General features: G+C 53.4%; 1 protein-coding gene across 2 annotated transcripts; it reads right to left on the reverse strand.

Annotated features, from left to right (window-relative positions):
- Window positions 1-2,675: 2,675 nt before the first annotated feature.
- Window positions 2,676-17,820, reverse strand: THOP1 (thimet oligopeptidase 1). Of its 2 annotated transcripts, none has more exons than XM_081936211.1 (13): window positions 17,695-17,820; window positions 17,107-17,304; window positions 16,603-16,751; window positions 16,102-16,209; window positions 15,787-15,889; window positions 14,680-14,840; window positions 14,447-14,582; window positions 13,783-14,149; window positions 4,802-5,003; window positions 4,536-4,722; window positions 3,868-3,996; window positions 3,079-3,215; window positions 2,676-2,986 (listed from the first exon to the last, which is right to left on the reverse strand). In XM_081936211.1, the coding sequence occupies exons 1-13, from the start codon at window positions 17,711-17,713 to the stop codon at window positions 2,834-2,836; spliced, it is 2,049 nt and encodes a 682-aa protein (XP_081792337.1). In that variant the 5' UTR covers window positions 17,714-17,820; the 3' UTR covers window positions 2,676-2,833. The 2 variants fall into 2 exon arrangements, with proteins under 2 accessions (XP_081792337.1, XP_081792338.1); XM_081936212.1 differs by lacking the exon at window positions 17,695-17,820 and adding an exon at window positions 17,437-17,645.
- Window positions 17,821-17,833: the final 13 nt, after the last annotated feature.

The following is a 17,833-nucleotide window of genomic DNA, read 5'->3' on the forward strand; positions in this document are numbered from 1 at the left end:
TTTGGGGGTCACTGTCAGGAAGTTTCTCCTCAGTTCTAAGTTGCTTCTCTCCTTGGTTAGTTTCCACCCATTGGTTCTTGTTCTGTCCACAGGTGCCTTGGAGAATAGCTGGACTCCCTCTTCTTTGTGGCAGCCCCTGAGATATTGGAAGACTGCTGTCATGTCTCCCCTGGTCCTTTGTCTTCTCTAGATTAGCCCTGCTCAATTCCTGGAACCGTTTTTTAAATGTTTTAGCCTCCAGTCCCTAATTATTCTTGTTGCTCTTCTCTGCACTCTTTCCAGACTCTCCACATCTTTTCTAAATCGTGGTGACCAAAACTGGACTCAGGATGCCATTTGAAAACCTTGACCCAAAAAGAGGTCACTACCCTCACAGGGCAGCCTGATCTGCAGGTATCATTTAACAGAAAAAGAGAGTGGGGAGGGACCTCGGAGGTCCCTCTCTAGTCCAATCCCCCCCTGCTCAAGCAGGAGGCTCTAGACCTTTTTAGACAAGTGGCTGCCCAGCCTCTTCTTAAAAGCCTCCCATGATGGAGCACCCACAATTTCCGAAGGCAAGCCGTTCCAATAGGTTAATCGCTCGTTTAACCTGGAAGACCCTGGCACTCATTGGGACTTAAAGACCCCAAAGTCTGCACCTCAGCCATGGGCCCAACATCGAACCATCCCTCCTTCCTGACCTCACAGGTGTTCCTGATGAAGCCAGGGAAGAGAGGCTGGGGGGAAGGGGGAGTCACCTCCTGGGAGATTTCCCAGTTCAGGGCTGGGCTGGGCTCCACCAAGCCAGGTTCTTTGGGATTAATGTGGGAATGATACTTCCCAGGGAAGGCAGCCTGGGTTTTCTCAAAAGAACCATGTTACCATTTAGGACGTCTGGAACCGGCAGGACAAAAGACTTTTGAGGGTTGAAAAGATGGTGCTGAAAACCGACACTTTGGCTGGTAATTTGGCTGGTTTACAATCCACTGGCTGCATCTGGCTGGGGGAGGGGCACTCCCCACGCCAAATCTTCTTTTGGCTTTGCACATTAGCAGATGCCCTCTCCAGAGGGTCAGCTGGCGAGACCCTCCTCTGCAGCCCCTTCGGAGCGCCAGCAAAATTAACCAGAGATCCCTCCTGGCACCCCAATGCGGGGGGGGGGAGCTCTGCAAAGCCTGGTTCCCTTGAGGGGGGCCTGGGGGGGACATTGAATGGACCACTTGCTGATCTGTTCATCCTCAGGGGCATTTTATCTATCCTGCCATTCTCTGAGATTGGAGCAATGCTTTCAGGTGTCAGCCACCCAGAAGTGCGCTTGCAAGACAGCCGGCCCACTGCATCCCTTGCCAGATGTTACCCCTCCCCCACCTCCCACCCCAGGAAAGATGCCATCTAGGACAAGGTGTAGCTCAGACGAGATCCATGAGTCCTTAAGTTACCATCATGTCCTGGGCACAGGAGGCAGCGGTTGGAGCCCACTGGGTCCTGTGGGAAATCCATTCATGATGGCGGCTTGGAAGCCGATGTGCAACTGTGGGGGCCGGCTGAATCCAAACCCCTCGCATGACCCGAGGAAGGCCCAGCCAGGTTTGCCCATTTCCCTGGCTGTCCAGGGCAGCCCAGGCTGGCAGCCACTTTCCGTTCTGCAGGACCCAACCTGGGTCAGTCACCGGGATGGCTTTCGCTTTCCATTCCTTCCTGCCTCTCCCCAAAACAGCCGCCTGGAAGGAGGACTCCTGGTTGGTGCCAGGCACCGTTTTTTCCTCCTACTTCTGTGAAGGTGACCAATTGTGAGACGAAGAGGGAGGGGCAGATGAGCTGAGCCCCCCCTCCTTCTGTCCACTGGGCTACTCCCATGCAAGGCAGACCTCTTGGGAGGCCCCCGTTGCCACAGCAGCCAGCAGGGCTCCCTGCCCCAAGCCCCAAAGGACAGTAGCAGAGGCCAGCGGCCAGCCGAGCTCTGAGCTCTAGCCGTTTGCAACAGGAAGAGGCCGAGTCTGCCCCAGGCAATGGAGGCCCAGGAGGGAGGCAAAGGCAGGCAGGCAGGGCTGTGGGCCCTGGAGCCTCTCATGGGCCTCCAGCCTGACCAGGGGGGGGCTCTCTGCCCTCCCCCCTCCAGGACTGCAACAGGGGCAGCGGCAGCAGCAGCCGAGGCACCAAAGACCGGCTGCCTGGAGTTGAGATCCCCACCGGCCCAATGTGGACCCCTTGAGTCTGGCTTCACACGGCCACAGCCTCACGCTGGGCGCCCTGGCCAGCATCTGCCCGCCGGCTGTCGGACAGGTGGGAACTGCTGGACTCATCCAGCGATCAGGCCTGTCCGGAGAAGGAAAATGCCAGCCCTTGCAAACCGCCCCTTGCCCCCACTGTCCACGTTGGCCCTTCCCAGTCGAGCATCACAAGCCGTGGGGCTGCCTCCTGTTCCCGGAGGGCTCTGCGTCCCTCAGGAGAGCCCCCCACCACCTGGGAACCCACAGAGCCCCCTGGGAAGCCAGGATGAAGCTGGCCTGAGGTGGAGGCAGACGCCTGGCTCAAAGGGGCAAGATCCCAGGACACCCCAAAAGCTGCCCTTCCCTTCCCCCGTGGAAAGAGCAGAAGCTCTCCCCAGAAGCTGCTGGTCTGAAGTGAGGCTCCTTCCGTCCACACCTCGCGTGCCGACAGCCCCCAGAGTCCTTTTCAGCACCGCCACCAGAGAATGCGGGTGAGAAAGCCGTTTAATCATGCCTCTGCCCCCTCCCCGTGACACGAGTGGGAGGGGGCAGCTTCAATCCAAGCACACCACTAAATCTACCACAGGGGCAGCACCCGGGAGAGGGCCATGTCCACGGCTGACCCACGGAGGGGCAGCAGGCGTTCAGCGCGCCGAGGGCAGGGGGGCCACGGCCAGCCCCTTGCTTTCCAGGAAGGCGTCCTGGGTGGGGGGCCTTCCGAGGAACTGGAGCAGCATCTCCGCAGCGTCCACCGACCCGCCTGGCCGCAGGATGCACTTCCGGTAGTCCAGCCCCACCTGCAAAGAGCAAGAGCGGTTCCGTCTGGGGGTCCTCCCCTCGGCAGGCAGGAGGGGGCCCTCCCCAGCTGTGTGGGAGGGGCTTTCCGTACCTTAGAGTTCATGACTCCCTCCTGCTTGAAGCGGGTGTGGAACATGTCCATGGAATAGACCTCGCTCCACAGGTAGCCGTAGTACTGGGCGTCGTAGCCTCCTGCTAAGTGGCCAAAGGTGGCCGGCATGTTGGTACCTGAGGCCGAGGGAAAAGAGGGCAGGGTCAGGCCCGGCTGCGGCATTGGGGGTGGGGGTGGGGAGAAGGCCGGCAACCCTTCCACCTGGGACTGGGAAGCTTCCCAAGCCGCTTCTGAGCCACTTCCTCCTCCCGGCTCCCCCCAGGCAACCCCAGAGGGTGGCTTTGCTTTAGGCAGGCCCGAGGACGGGGGCACCCAGTGGCGTCCCCCACAAACCAGATCTCCTGGCAGAAAATGCCCCCGTACACACACACACACACACACACACACACACACACACCACCCTCATGGATTAGCCTGCTGTGTCTCTGCAAGGAGAGAAATGGGTCGTCCCAGCAAACTCTGGCCTGTTCCACTGAGGGGGCTGCTCCCTGCGTGGACTTTGGGGTGGTAACCTGACAAGCCCCCCGTCTGTCCCCTCCAGTCCTTGGAGGCCGGCAGGGGCCTTGGGGGGGCAGAGCTGCTGAAGGGGGCCAGTCCTCAAGCAGGGGCTTTGCTCAGCAAAGGCGAATTCTCCAGGGGGACGGATGATGCCAGCCAGCTGCCCCCCTGCTTCCCAACCCCGCCCCCAAAGCGGGGAGGGAGGGGGGAGGGAGGGGAAGTGCTCTGAGAATGCCCGGTTGCCTGCGGCCTCTTCTCCCCGCCTCTTACCCGGCGTGGCTGGGACTCCCAGGATCTCCTCGCAGAGCCGGGCGTATTCCTCGGCGGGATCCGCTTTCGGCTGCTTGTGAAGCGCCTGATCGACCTTAGCCAAGACGATCTGCCGCAGGTTGAAGAGCCCTGGGAAGCCAAGGGGGAAAACAGGGTGTTGGCCGCAGGGCTCCCCTAGGCTCCCCAGACGGTCCATGCCCCACCTCTGGGCCAGCAGGGGCCGGTGCTCTCCCAGCTGAGGAGGCTGTGCCCCGTGGGGCAGGGAGATCCTCACGGGGGACCCGGCACTTCACCCAGTGCTGTCGGAAGCATCCCTTGTGCTGCAGTGCAGCTGAGGAGGAAGGGTCTTCGCAGATCCCCCAGCCCCCTAGGCAGCCTCTTGGTTGAATGGGACACCCGGCTCAAGTCGGGTAACTTCTGCCCATTGGGGTCCTTCGGCCCAGCCCCATGTCCTCTCCCTGGCTCTGCAGGACAACTGGGGCAGAGCCCAAGAGGGGCCCAGCCTACAGAGAGGGCGAGGCCCACCACAACTGGCTGCAAACACACGAGTGGCACGTGGGGGGCAATTCGGGCTCTCTGCTGCTATCTCTCCCTCCCACGGCCCTGGAGGCCAGAGCTGCCCAAGCAGAGAGCGGGCTCCTTCCCCACGAAGTCCGTTCCCCGTTCACCTGTGTTGGCCTGGCGGGAGCGGATGAGCTTCTCCAGCAGTTCGGAGGGGATGCGCTCGGCTGTCTTGTAGTGCCTGGCCATGCGCTGCAGGGGAATCTTCTCCCACACCCAATTCTCCAGCATCTGAGACGGGGCCTCCACGAAGTCTCGCTCCACGTGGGTCCCGCTGAACATGGCGAAGTCGGCCTGTGAGTGGGGGGAGAAGGTCAGGAGGCCAGCCTCGGGGGTAGGACGGGACACCCCTTCCCCGCGGACTGCGCCTCACCTGGGAGCACAACTGGTGCATGACATGGCCAAACTCGTGGAAGTAGGTCTCCACCTCGTCGTGCTGCAATAGGGAAGGCACCTCCTGCGTTGGCTTGGTGAAGTTGGCCACCATGGCAGCCACAGCAGTCTGGCGGCTGCCGTCCGGCAACAGGCAGCCGGGCTGCAGGCCAAAGCAGGCCGCGTGCCCGTATTTGCCCTCCCTGGTGCAGACAGGAGCCAAAAGAAGAGGTCAGAGCCAATGTTCCCTCTAATTTTTTTTCGATGTGAGCAGAAAAGTATAGTGTTTGAGCGGCACATTTTCATGCCTGAGCACCCGAATTTTTTTCACAGATGTCACCTAAGACAACAACGAAATCAGTATTATTTGAAACTCAAAGTTATGTTTCTTCAAGGTACCCGCTTAATTCAAAGTGTTATATAATATCAGTATCACTTAACAACGCTCCTGCTTAGCAACCAAAATGTTGGCTCAGAAACTCTGGCATTTGAAGCATGCAACTCTTAAAGCTGTCAAGTTACAAGACCCTTGCACCCCTAACCCTTTAGGGAAAAAAACCCCCAGGGGTCTTCAAACCTGACAGCTTTAAGATTTGTGGACTTCAACTCCCAGAATTTCTCCTCCAGTCCTGTTGGCTCAGGAACTCTGGCATTTGAAGCATGGAAGTCTTAAAGCTGTCAAGTTACAAGACCCTTGCACCCCTAACCCTTTAGGGAAAAAACCCCCCAGGGGTCTTCAAACCTGACAGCTTTAAGATTTGTGGACTTCAATTCCCAGAATTTCTCCTCCAGTCCTGTTGGCTCAGGAACTCTGGCATTTGAAGCATGGAAGTCTTAAAGCTGTCAAGTTACAAGACCCTTGCACCCATAACCCTTTAGGGAAAAAAAACCCCAGGGGTCTTCAAACCTGACAGCTTTAAGATTTGTGGACTTCAATTCCCAGAATTTCTCCTCCAGTCCTGTTGGCTCAGGAACTCTGGCATTTGAAGCATGGAAGTCTTAAAGCTGTCAAGTTACAAGACCCTTCCACCCCTAGAAAAAAAATGCAGATCTCTTCAAACCTGACAGCTTTAACACTTGTGGACTTCAACTCCCAGAATTCCTCCTCCAGTCATGTTGCAGCGACGTCATCTGCGTGTATCTGCTCCATCTCTGCTTTCTTCATTGTGGGCAGGGCTGCTGCTGAAGTTGCCGACGAGTTGCCACCAGAATAACTGCTGCTACCTCCTCCTCCTCCAACAGCACCACCAGATTTGCTCCTGAGCTCAGCGCTGGGTAACCCGTGCCCGCTTCTCCTCCTCCGTGCTTTTGAAGAACCATGAGGCTTTTTTTCCCCCTGCTCCCTCCCCGCCTTCCTACTGTCTCCCGCAGCCTCATGGCTCTTCAAAAGCACGGCGGAGGAGGAGGAGGGGGCAGGCAGGGGTAACCCAGCGCTGAGCTCAGGTGCTCCGAGCAGAGGGGAGGCGCCGCTGCCACGCGCGGAGATGCCGGCTGGAGCTTTGCCGGCTTCATCTCAGCCGCAGCGCCGGGCGGCAAATCCGGCAGTGCTGCCTGTTAGAGGAGGAGGAGGAGGAGGTGGCAGCAGTTCTTCCGGTGGCGGTGGGGGCTTTGGGGCTTCACAACTAGCCTCAGTCACCCCGTGCTCCTCAAAGCAAGTCTGGGGAAGTCCTTTGCAGGCGGCCCGTTCTAGCTGCCTGCAAAGGACCTCCCCAGCTTCCAAAGCCTGTGGCAATAGAAATCACTGCGTGGCAGTTGAAAACTGCTGCGCGGTGTTTTCTTGCCACCTGCGCGCTAGCGCAGCCGCGCACCTTAGAGGGAACGTAGGTCAGAGCAGCCCCGAAGCGGACGATGGTTTCCAAAGACTCACAGTGGCCCCTTTCACCCCCCAAGGCTCCCACTGCCGGGCATAAGCGAAGGCCAGATCCTTGCTCTGCTGGAAACCTCCCTGGAGGCTTTTCAGGAGAGACTGGACATCCATTTGTCTGGAATGACATAGGGTCTCCAGCCTGAGCAGCAGGCTGGACTAGAAGACCTCAAAAGGTCCTTTCCGTTAGCCGGTTATTCTGTTTTTTGGGAACACTGGGATGGTATACTGATTCCTCCCCCCAAAAAAACGCAGGTGGTGGGTTGCTACCCATACCCAGCCTTTGAAAAAGTGAACGGCTATTTCTGAAAATAAGCCTTGAATAATAAATATTGTTTTGCTTTGTTAGAAACTTTTTCCCAGGGGCGCTATAAAAAAAAGTCTGCACATAAATTTGGCATCAGTGTATGTTGCTCACACCGTTTCCCTGCTTGCATCACTCCTGCTTTCAAGTAAGAACAGGTGAGGCTCACAGGTGAGGCAGGAAGCGGTTCTGCCCAGAACCCTTTCCTCCCTATGGGCCAGATCCTTTGTACAAGCGGAAGACGAAGCCAAAACCTCAACAAGGTTCTTGCCCGCCTGCCAGAAGGAAAAGACAAGCAGCCCCCGGAGTCCCTACCAAGTCCCTGGGCTACAGGAAGGGACGGAGACTCCGGCAACCGAAGAAGAACCAGCCAACTCTTTAGGCCACCAAACCTGGAGAACAACTCAGCAGCCAACCTACTGCGAGGGGTCAACCTATAGGCCAACACACCACACACACACACACACACACACACAGAGAAATTTCACAGAACGTGCAAACTATCATACAACGTCCTTACTTTCCCATGCAGCCCAGATCAGCATCTGACATGGAAGAAAAGATGCCAGGTGTTCAAGCCGGCTTTAGGAAAGGTCGAGGGGCAGAGGGTGGGGGGCATTGCTGCTCCCACCTGCTGGGTGACTGAAAAGGCCAGGAAACACCAGAAAGAAACCCCCACCGGCTTCAAGGAGCCTAGAAAGGCCTTTGTGTTGGAATGGCCTTCAGGAAACGGGCATCTCCTTGTCCTCGTGGACCCCAAAGGGCAGGCCAGGAAGCCTCAGGACGGCCAGAACGCGGAGAAGCTTCAGGCTGGGGGAAGGGGGGGGAAAGACAAGGTGACATCCCCTCCCTTTCTTTAGTCAGCCTCTCTGTGGAACAGCTGCCAAGGAAGCTGGACTGGGAGAAGGCGAGCAGGGCTTGGAAACGGGAGGGAGGGAGGAGGGAGACCTACAACCGGTGCTGGGCTCTCAGGAGTCCAATGGCCGAAGACGCACTGGGCCTGCCAGCAGGGAAGACCAAGAGCAGAGTGTGGAGAAATGCAGAAGACCCCCCACTCCCAAAGATCCACAGGAAGAGCCAGCAGTCTCAGCAGCCTCAGGGAAATGGCCCGAAGGGTGCAGGGCTTTTGCCTCTTAGGGTCGGCCACGGACTGCGGAGGAATCGCCAGACAAGAGAGGCAGATAAGTGAGATTCGAGCCAATGTCGCGACGACACAATGTGCGGTCTCGACAGTCCGAGGCCGCCTTTGATACTTTTATCGCTGCACGGTCCATATGGACCTAAACCGTCCTGAAGAGACGGTGAACAGGGAGACAAATCCTTGCTGGTCTCAGGGACATCACAAAGTCCCTGATTGACCCAAGGGAAGCTCTCCAAGCTGGCAGTAAACAGACAGCCCCAGGCTGACAAAGTCGGAGACAGCTCAGGAAAGAAGGCAGTGAAAGTGAGTCCATCTGGTGAGATTTTTTCTTTGAGAATGATTGCCCAAACTTTTTTTAAAAAGATAAATTAGTCCTTTAAGCAAAAGAATAAAGCAGCGAAATTTATCTTTATTGGACTGCCTTAGAAAGTCTTTTTTTTCCTTTTTCTTTGTAACAATGTTTTGTGGATTGAAGTGATTGTAATGCTTCCCGTTTCTCCTCTTAAGTGAATGAATTGATATTTTTTTCTCCTATTCTTTGCTACCTTATTTTTGGGCTGAACTAAAACCTTTTTTTATTCTAACAATCCTCCCTACTACTGCTTATTAAACTTCATTAAAGACATTTAAAGACTTTTGTTTTCCATAAGCTTGAAACAAATAGGAGAAAATCGAATCTGCCACTGGGGAAGCCAGAACTTGGGTTTCCCCCCTTTTTTTGAAACAATGTATCCTTTGTTACCTTTACTTTGATTTTCCTGACTCTGTAACTGGTTTGCAGCTTACTTGTGGAAACTGATAAAGAGCCAAGGGCACGGATTGTTTTTTTGCAGGTGCCTTTGTGAAATATTTTGGCAAGGGAAGGAAAAGAAAAGAAAAAGATAGAACCCTTCCTTTTTGAAAAAATTAAAAGAACTTGTACACAAAAGAGACATTGAAGGCTAGAGTGGCAGTGGATTTTAGATTTTTTTTCTTCTTTCTCCTCTTTTTTCTTTTTGTCTTCTTGGAAATATGCATCAATATGCAGATGAGGAAACCTTAAGTTTTCAAGAATTTTTGGTTGGAATTCAAAACATATTGGAAGGATTTGGGAAATTTGAGAAGAAGATGGATAGACTATTGTCTTGTACAGCAAAAGATGAAGGGGTTGGAGCCCCAAAAATCAAAGAAGAGAACGAAGATATAGAAGATAAAGATAACAGATGAACTTATTAATGGAGCATTTATGAGTGAAAGTGGAAAGAAGGGAATATGGAAAAGTGAATTTGATAATCTGGAGCTCTATTCCTTGTGTCAAGATATGGAATTGATGATGGAATTAAGAAGAGAAACAGTTCCAGAAATACGTCTGATAATCAAAGATACGCTAATTTCAATACCAGTTCAAGGGCAACGAGACTACCTGAGAGATCTTTTAAGCAAAAAAGTGCGGAGAGAAGTTTTTTAAAACCTTACAAAGAAGTTAATAAGAGAATTGACACAACAATTGGCAAAAGAGATAAGACTGTTTTGTTACTGGAAAGATACAGGTTGATAATGAATGTTGATAATAAAAAACTGTTAATTTTTGGTGATTAATAAGTAGGACTTTGTAGATGCTTTTAGATTGTTTCTTTAACTGTTTATTCGTTAACAAATAATTCATTACGATAATAATAATGAAATAATAATTTTAACTAGTAAAAGCAACTTAGATATAAACTACAAATTGGGACCTGGGAAAAAGATTTATTAATTTTACTAACAAATTTTTGTTTAGATTTTGTTATAAAGATGTAATCTTTCTTGGGTCTGATGAGAGGAGATGTGATATAAATAGTAAATAATTTTTTAGCTAATTACAATAATTATAAGGAAATGTTAATGGATAATGTCTAACAATTTCTACATGTGTTGGCATTAGTAAAAGCAATTAGATATAAGCCTTAAATAGTGAGTTGGGGGGGAAAAGGGGGGGGAAATGTTTAGATATCTTATTGATTTTTTTTCAGAATATGTTATAAAAGGGTAACCATTGGATGTTTATTGGAATAGTTAATGAAAGCCAGTAGGTGGTTGTGTCTTTAAATACAAATGATTCCAGATAAAAGCACGTTTAAATAATTCTAGTTAAATGAGAATGATGGTACATGGATAGTAAAATACATAAACATTTTTGATTTAAAATGTACAATTCAATATGAAGGAAGTATAAATAATGATTGTGGTAGAAACGCACGAAATCTATTTGTAACCAATCGACACGCTTTCTACAAGATGTAATGAAGGATGATTCTTTTTTTGTGTGTGCGTTCTTGTTTAATTAAAATAATTTTAAAAATTTCAAAAAAACAAAAAGAAACCAGAAGCAGATGAAACAGCCATGGGCGGAGGCCTCCTTCCCTTCAAAGACCTGGATTGGGGAAGGTCCCCCCTGGCCCTCCGGGGAGAGGAAAAGGACGGAGGCCTCTGGACACTGGGGCTGCACAGGAGCAGATCACAGGGGCCTCCAACACCCAAGCCGGATCTCTCCCTCGGAGGCCGCCCACACCCACCCTCCTCCTTCGGGCGAAAGAGGCCCAGCTTTGCTGGGAAAGGGGGAGGGAGAGAGAAGTGGTAGAGGACCAGGACTCAGCCACAGGGGCCAAGGAGACCCCACTGGGAGGGTTGAAAAAAGAAGGTGGGGACTGACCCTCCTGAAGAGAAATCAAAGCGGTCGCTGAGACTCTCGATTTTGTCAATTTCTCTTTCATTTTTCAAACTTTTCCATTCAAAGCCCTGATTCCCAGACTGTGTGTCCCAGGGCACTGAAGCAAACTGCAAGACGGTGGCAGCCTTCCTGGGTGAGGTGTGGGTGAGGCCTGGAGGGCACCAGTGAGGAGCGGTCAGCAGAGAGAGAGGGGGGGGGGAGGCTCTGCAGGGTATTTTTAACTCACAAGGGAAACACAATGACATTCAGCGTCTGCCAGATTCCACCAGCCTAGACGCGACTGCTGAGATGTTGGGGGTGCCACAAACTGAGAAAGCCAGCCAGCCTGAGGAGGAGGAGCCAATGTCGCAACGAGACGACGTGCAATCTCAATGCTCTGAGATTGCCGTTGATACTTTTGCCGCTGTGTGGTCCAATCGGACCTAAACCATCCCGCAGAGACGGTGAACGGGAAGAATAAGTCCTGATGATCTCAGGGACATCGTGAAGTCCCTGATCGATCCAGGAGAAGTTCTTCTAGCTGGCGACAAAAGCACAGCCCCTAGGGAGATGAAGTCGGGGTGGCTCCGAAACAGAAGGATACGGAAAGAGAAAGTGTTTTACGGAAAGGTGAGGAATTTTTACTATTTTAAAAGAGACTGCCTATAAAAACCTTAAAGTTAATTTAAATTTGAGAACAGAAGAAATAAGTGGTGGAATTAAGCTTTGAATGGTTTTGGACAGTGGGTTATCTTACTTTTTAAATGCTATTTTCATGGATGGAATTTATGCAAGCCTTTTAAAACGAATGGATTACGTTTTCTTTTTCTATCTTTTTTTCATTATTATTTTTTGCAACCTATGGACTAAAATTATCTTTCTTCATTACTGCATGTGTTTTTCCCTTTTTCTTCTCTATTTCATTCAAGAATTTGACTTTTTTTTTACTTGGAATAAAAAAGATACAAAAAGCAACAAAGAAAATTGTAACAACAGAGGGAAAGACGTCACTGCTACTCGGAGGCTGGAGGTTTGTGTATTGGAAACAAAACACTTCTACTTTCCTCACTGATTATTCTGGCTTGGCACTCCATGCTCCATGATAAGCATACAGATGTTCCTTTGAAGTATATCTTTAACCAGAGAAAAGTGAAAATAAGACCTTATTGTGAATTTATGCTTAATCTTCTAAAAACCTTCCAAGCCAGAGCAGCAGTGTTTATCAACTGGAGATAATGGCACAATCTCAACAGCAGAAATAAACTTGCAAAATAAGTTTGCAAAAGATATTGTTAGAAATTCAGAAATTATCAAACACATTTGAGAGGATGGAGAAGTTGGAAAATCTAGAACAACAATAAATAAAATATGATGATGAAGTTGGATATGTTTATCAAGTGGAAAAAGTGGAGGTTAGAGTCCTAAAAACCGAAAAGAAAAATGACCACAAAGAAATTAAATCCGCTGATATCTATGGTGATTGGTTTGTGTCTAGAAATGGAAAGAGTGGAATACGGAAAGAGGAATTAAATGGAGGGGGAACTCTACCCTAGATGGCAAGATACAGAAGAAGAAAAAATAAAAGAATTTATGGATTTAAAGAGCGAACATCATTGAAAACACCACTGACAATTAAAGATTAGCTGATCAAGGAAACAGAAGAAGGGCATTGAAATTTCATGAGAGACTTAATAAGCAATGAGTTGCAAAGAGGAGTCCATACAAATTTGATTAAGGAGATGATTAGAGGACTGATACCACAAATGGCAGAAGACATGAGATTGTTTTGCTACTGGAAAGATACAGGTTGATAGATGAAAGTGTATAATCTAAAACTAGCTAAACTTAGTGAAATTTAGTGACAATAGATATAGTTAAATAAATAATTGATAATGATAATAATGTATACATATGTATTGCTATGATAAGTAATAATTAGATATGAATATTGAATGGTACCTATGAAAGGAAGATTTGGTTATATATAAAGGTTAATAAAAAACTGTTAAAATTTAGTTAAGTTTTGATTATTAGGGGAAAAATGTTATGATAAAGGATACAGTCAAATAAAGGAGGGATAATGATAACAACATGTGTGTGTGTGTGTGTGTGTGTTGTATTTGTGCTGATAAATAAATAGAGACTAGTATAGATCTATTTCAAACTATTTAGCTCTCATCAGCTAGCCATACCCTTACTGGTATTCGAATATATATATATACATACACACATGGATACAACATAAGGAAAGTGAATGTAAATTGTGAACAGGGATTTGGAAAGGAGGATTAGAAATTTTTGTTACTAAATATTATGGATGTTTAGCTAGAATAGGCCATAAGGATTCAGTGTTATTGGAGGATATTAGAAATAGCAAATGAAATGCCAGTATGTGGTTATGTTTTAAATATTGGTATATTTTATGATGAAGGACGTTTAAACAATTATAGTCAAATGAAAATGGAGGTATGATGATGGAGTCCCTTTGGGGAGAGGGGGCGGTATAAAAATCGAAAATAAAGGTAAAGGTAAAGGTAAAGGAAATATATATAAATATATCTGAGTTAATATGAATTATGGTTGATGACTGTGGAAGAGATGCATGAAAGTCTTTTGTAATCAACTGATACACTTTCTACAGTATGTAAAAAGGAGGATTCTTTGTGTTGAGTCTGTTTTGAAAATAAAAAAATATATATTTAAAAAAAAAGGGAGAAAGCCAGCCAGCCAGCCTCTGCCCTCTGTGGCCAAAGTAGCCCCCAACCCCTCGGTTTCAAGAGGAGTTCTCAAAGCATCGCCTGTCTCTGCATGCTCCTCCACTTCCGAGATGGGGCCCGAGGGGAGCGAACTCCTGAACAGAAAACAGCGCCCTGGATTTGGAAACGGGGCAGCCGGAGCTCTGCAGAGAATCCCAGAGGCCTCCGCATTTAAGGCGGCCCAGCAGCCCGGCCTTCCCAGAGCGGATCACGTCCCACCGCCTGCCCGTCCCCCCCCCCCAGGCTCACCGCGGGTAAAGGTCCAGGTAGAACTGGCCAAGGGTCTCTCCAGAGGCCAGGTCCTGCACGGTGTAGAGCTGGACGTCCTCGTGCCAGGCCCAGGCATTCTCCTCCCGGCAGAAAGTCAGCCCCAGCAGCTCCTGGTAGATGCCCAGCAGGCCGTCCGTCACCACTTGCATGGGGAAGAACTCCTTCAGCAGGTTCTGGTCCACGCTGTACTGGGTCTCTTCCACCTGGTTCATGTAGTAGCGCATGTCCCAGGCGTTGATGCGCCCGTCGAAGGGCAGCCCCCGCTGCTCACACTCCCTCTGCTTCAGGCCCAGGATGATCGCTCGCTCCTTCTCGCCCAGCGGCTTCAGCTTGGCCGCCAGCTCGTCTGCAGGGAGCCCAGGAGGTGAGCAGAGACCGCTCACCCACCGGTGCCAAGGCTTGGCCCCTAACCCTTCCAAATTTCAACCTATAACACATTTCCCCTGTACCCCCCGCCCCAGCCCAGCCCCCAGCAGCCAGGACCTCCTGGGGTTGCTGTGAGGTAGGAGCTCAGGCATCCCTGGAGAGCGGAGCCCTCGGTCCCTCAGCAGCCAGAAGATGCCGAGGCGGGTAAGGCTCCCCCCTCCCAATCTCTTGGCTGACGGCTCCTGGCTGGTGCCCTCCAGCCTCCCCCACGCCTCACCCAGGAAGGAGGCCACCGTCTTGCACTCCTTGGCCATGTTCATCTCCAGCACAAAAGCTGCGTGGGTCTCAAACCCCAGGAGCGCCGACTTCTGGGCCCGCAGCTCTACCAGCTGTTGGAGGATCCGGCAGTTCTCCTGTGCCATTCGAGGGGTGGGGGGAGCAAGTTCAGCCTCTAGGTGGGCCCTCTGGCCCGCCAGCGCAGGTGCAGGGAAGGCCCCCCCTCCCCCATACCTCTTTGCAGCGGGAGTTGAACCGCTCCTCCATCTGCTTCCGGGTCTCAGGCACGTGGCACTTCTTCATCAGGGGAAAGTAATGGGGGTACTTGAGGGTGACCTTCAGCTTGCCACCCTCCGCCTTCTCCAGGGAGCTCAGGAAGTCCTCGGGGAGCCCTCCTGAAGGGAAGGAGCCTTGTTAGGCGGCCTGGGCTCCGGACAGCCAAGAGCGCCCACCCACCTGGGGAAACCCCAGAGACGGGCGCTGGCATGGCTCCGGCAAACTTCTCTCTCTCTCTCCCCATCCACGCTGAATGGGTGCGGTCCCTCCCCCCACCTGCTGTGTGACTTTGGGCCCCGACCTGTAACCGCCAGGTCGGGGGAGGCGGACTGAAAGAGGGGCCGCCAGCACGGCAGGGCACGAGTGGAGAAGGAGCGGAGAGAAGAGGGGGGGGAGGACTCGCAAAGGCAGCCCAGCTGTAGGGCTCTAATCGTGGCAGGAGAGGCTCCTGGGCAGAGGGGGTGAGAAGGGCCAAGAGGGCCTCCAGCAACAGCAGAGGTGCCAGGCAACCCCCCCTCCCCCATCCAACCTCAGGGAAGCTGCTTTTCAGGGCCAGCCTGGCACAGGTGCCGCCCACCCTTGGCTGCTCGAAAAGCCCTCCCTCCCGCCCTCGGTAGCTGGGGGGGGAGGGGGAAGAGGAGAAAGAAATTCCGGGTTGAAGAAGTGGATCCAACTGTCCCAGGGAGAGGAGGAAGGGGAGGAGAGGGAGTAGGAGGGGGTCATGGAAGTTATGAGGAAGAGAGTCTCTGTAGCTCAGAATTCAGTCGGGGCCCCTGATGCTCTCTGAGATTGGCTGCTTTTCCCCCCAGGCGTTTCATGACCAACTGGATAACCATCATCAGTGCTGGACGGTGGAAGTTTACAAGCTTTTCAATTGACATTTTTGGCTTCAGACAGACGTGCTGAGCCTGTGAGAAACCTTCCTTGGACCAATTCTTATCCCTGAGAAGGCTGCAACGGGGCCCCCAGCCCTCGCTGAGGGGAAAACGTGGCACCCCACAGGCCACGGCCAAGGCCAGGCCCCTTCCCACCATGGCCGCCAGGCCTCTCCCGCCGCAGCCTCACCCAGCTCCTCCCTGGTAAAAGCTAGAAAAGTGGCGTCTTCGTTGAGGTTTTTGCTGAAGTCGATGCAGAGAACGCTCAGCTTCTTCTTAATCTCCTTGATTTTCTGGGAAAGAGAGGAATCTACGTGAGTAGCCCCCCACCCCCAGCAGAGATCCAGCGCCTCCCCCCCCCCCCCCGCCAAGGAAAGGTTCCAAAGCAGCCGCTCTGCCTTAAAAGCCTCCCTGCCAGGGATCGGGGGAGGCCACGGGCTGAGCCCGCCAGGCCTCCTGCCCCTTGCTCTGGCCCAGCCACTTGCAGAGTGGGCAGCCTCCTCACCTCCTGCACCTCCCCGGCCAGGTGGAGGCCGCTCCGTTGGCCCAGCTTGACCAGCCTCTCCAAGTAGCGCTTGGCTTCCGGCTTCAGGGAAGTACCGTCCAGCTTCTCCTGGGGAAGGAAAGGGGTTTCTGGCAGAGCAGGCGACCCCACCCGCCAGGGGCTGCCCCTTGGAGTGCTTGCCAATCTCCGGCCCCAAGGTGTCCAGGGCTGCGATGGCTGCTAGTGCGCTGAGGAGGAGGAGGAGGAGGAGGAGCAGCAGCAGCTAAAAGAGGGCCAGAGAATGGGGGGAGGGGGGGGCGCTTGGGACGGAGATCAGGGCAGGGGTGCCCTCTTAGGCTCCCGCAAAGACAGGCAACTACGCCTTCTCCGCTGGCCGAGGGCTCTTGGCTCAGCCTTGTGGCCACACAAACCGCCCTGTCCGCCTTTGTCAGGGCAAGTCTGGGCTCATCATCCCTGATTCTGCCCTGGGCTGGGGAGGGCCAGGCAGAGCCGGCAACTGACCTGCAGCCAGGTGATGCGTTGGTAGACATCCTGCCTCATGCTGGTCTCCACGTCAAACTCCGAGAGCTGCTTGTCCGCCTCGGTGCTGGCTGTGCGGATCTCCCGGTTGGGAGAGACGTGTTGCGGGAAATCCAGCATATTCCGCTGCACTGCAGGGGAGGGGGGAAGGGGCAGTCAGGCTGTGTCGGGGAATCCGCCGGCAGCCCCACCCAGCTCACTTGTCCGCGCCCACTAGCGCCCCTTGCCCACCTGTCTGCCCCCCCCGCCCAGCTTACCTGTCTGTGCCAACTAGCCCCACGTCCCTGCTTGTGTGCTGTGCTCTCTAGCGCTCCCCACCTAGCTCACCTGTCCCTGCCCACTAGTGCCTCCTGACCGCCTGGGTGCTCCCCGCTCGGCTTACCTGTCCGTGCCTACTTGTGTGCCACGCTCTTTAGCGGCCCCCGCCCGGCTCACCTGTCCGCGCCCACCCGTCTGCCGCGCCGCCTGGGTTCTGCCCGCGCCCACCTGTGTAGTCCAGCTCGGCGGCTGCCAGGGCGCGCAGCGTGTTTTGGTAGGAGACCTCGGGGCGCTGGAGGGCACCCACGGCGTCGTACACCTGCCGGGTGCGGGTGACCAGCTGGGCGGCGGCGCTGCGGATCTGTTCGGCGCCCAGGTCCCATCGCAGGCGGCTGCCGCGGGGCGTCGGGCTGGCCGGGGCGCTTCCTGGGCGGGAGAGAAAGAGGGCGCCGTCAGAGACACCCCCGGGGGCCCCTCCCCGCCTGGGCGGCCGAGAAGGACCCCCGCCGCAGAGAGGGAGAGGGAGGGAGAGGGAGGGAGACACCCGCCCGCAGTTACCCGTCGGGGGAGCCATGCCGCGTGCTGGCTCTCGGTCGAGGGGAGCCAGACAGACCGGGACCTCCCCCCGGAGGGCGGAGCTCTTCTCCGCCCCGCCCTCCCCCCCGCCCAATCCGGTCCAGTGGTGGGATGTTCCGTGGGCCCGGCACTCGGAGGGGAGAGGCAGATGCTCTGCCAGCGCCCCAGTCTCCACCCCTCGTGGCCGCCTGCGTGCGGAAGGCGGGTCCCGCGTGTCCGGGCTCCACGGGCAAAGCGGACCTGGGAGGGAGGAGCGCATCGTTCTCTCTGCCCGCGGGACTCGGAAGCGACCTCCGTCAAGCAGCGGCGGCTCCTCTACCCTTTCCTAGCTCTGGCGAAGGGGGAAGACGACCTGGAGGCCGGCGACTGGCGGAACTCC

Source organism: Natrix helvetica, assembly GCF_964273705.1.
Source record: "Natrix helvetica genome assembly, chromosome: 1".
NCBI classification, from domain to species: Eukaryota; Metazoa; Chordata; class Lepidosauria; order Squamata; family Natricidae; genus Natrix; species Natrix helvetica.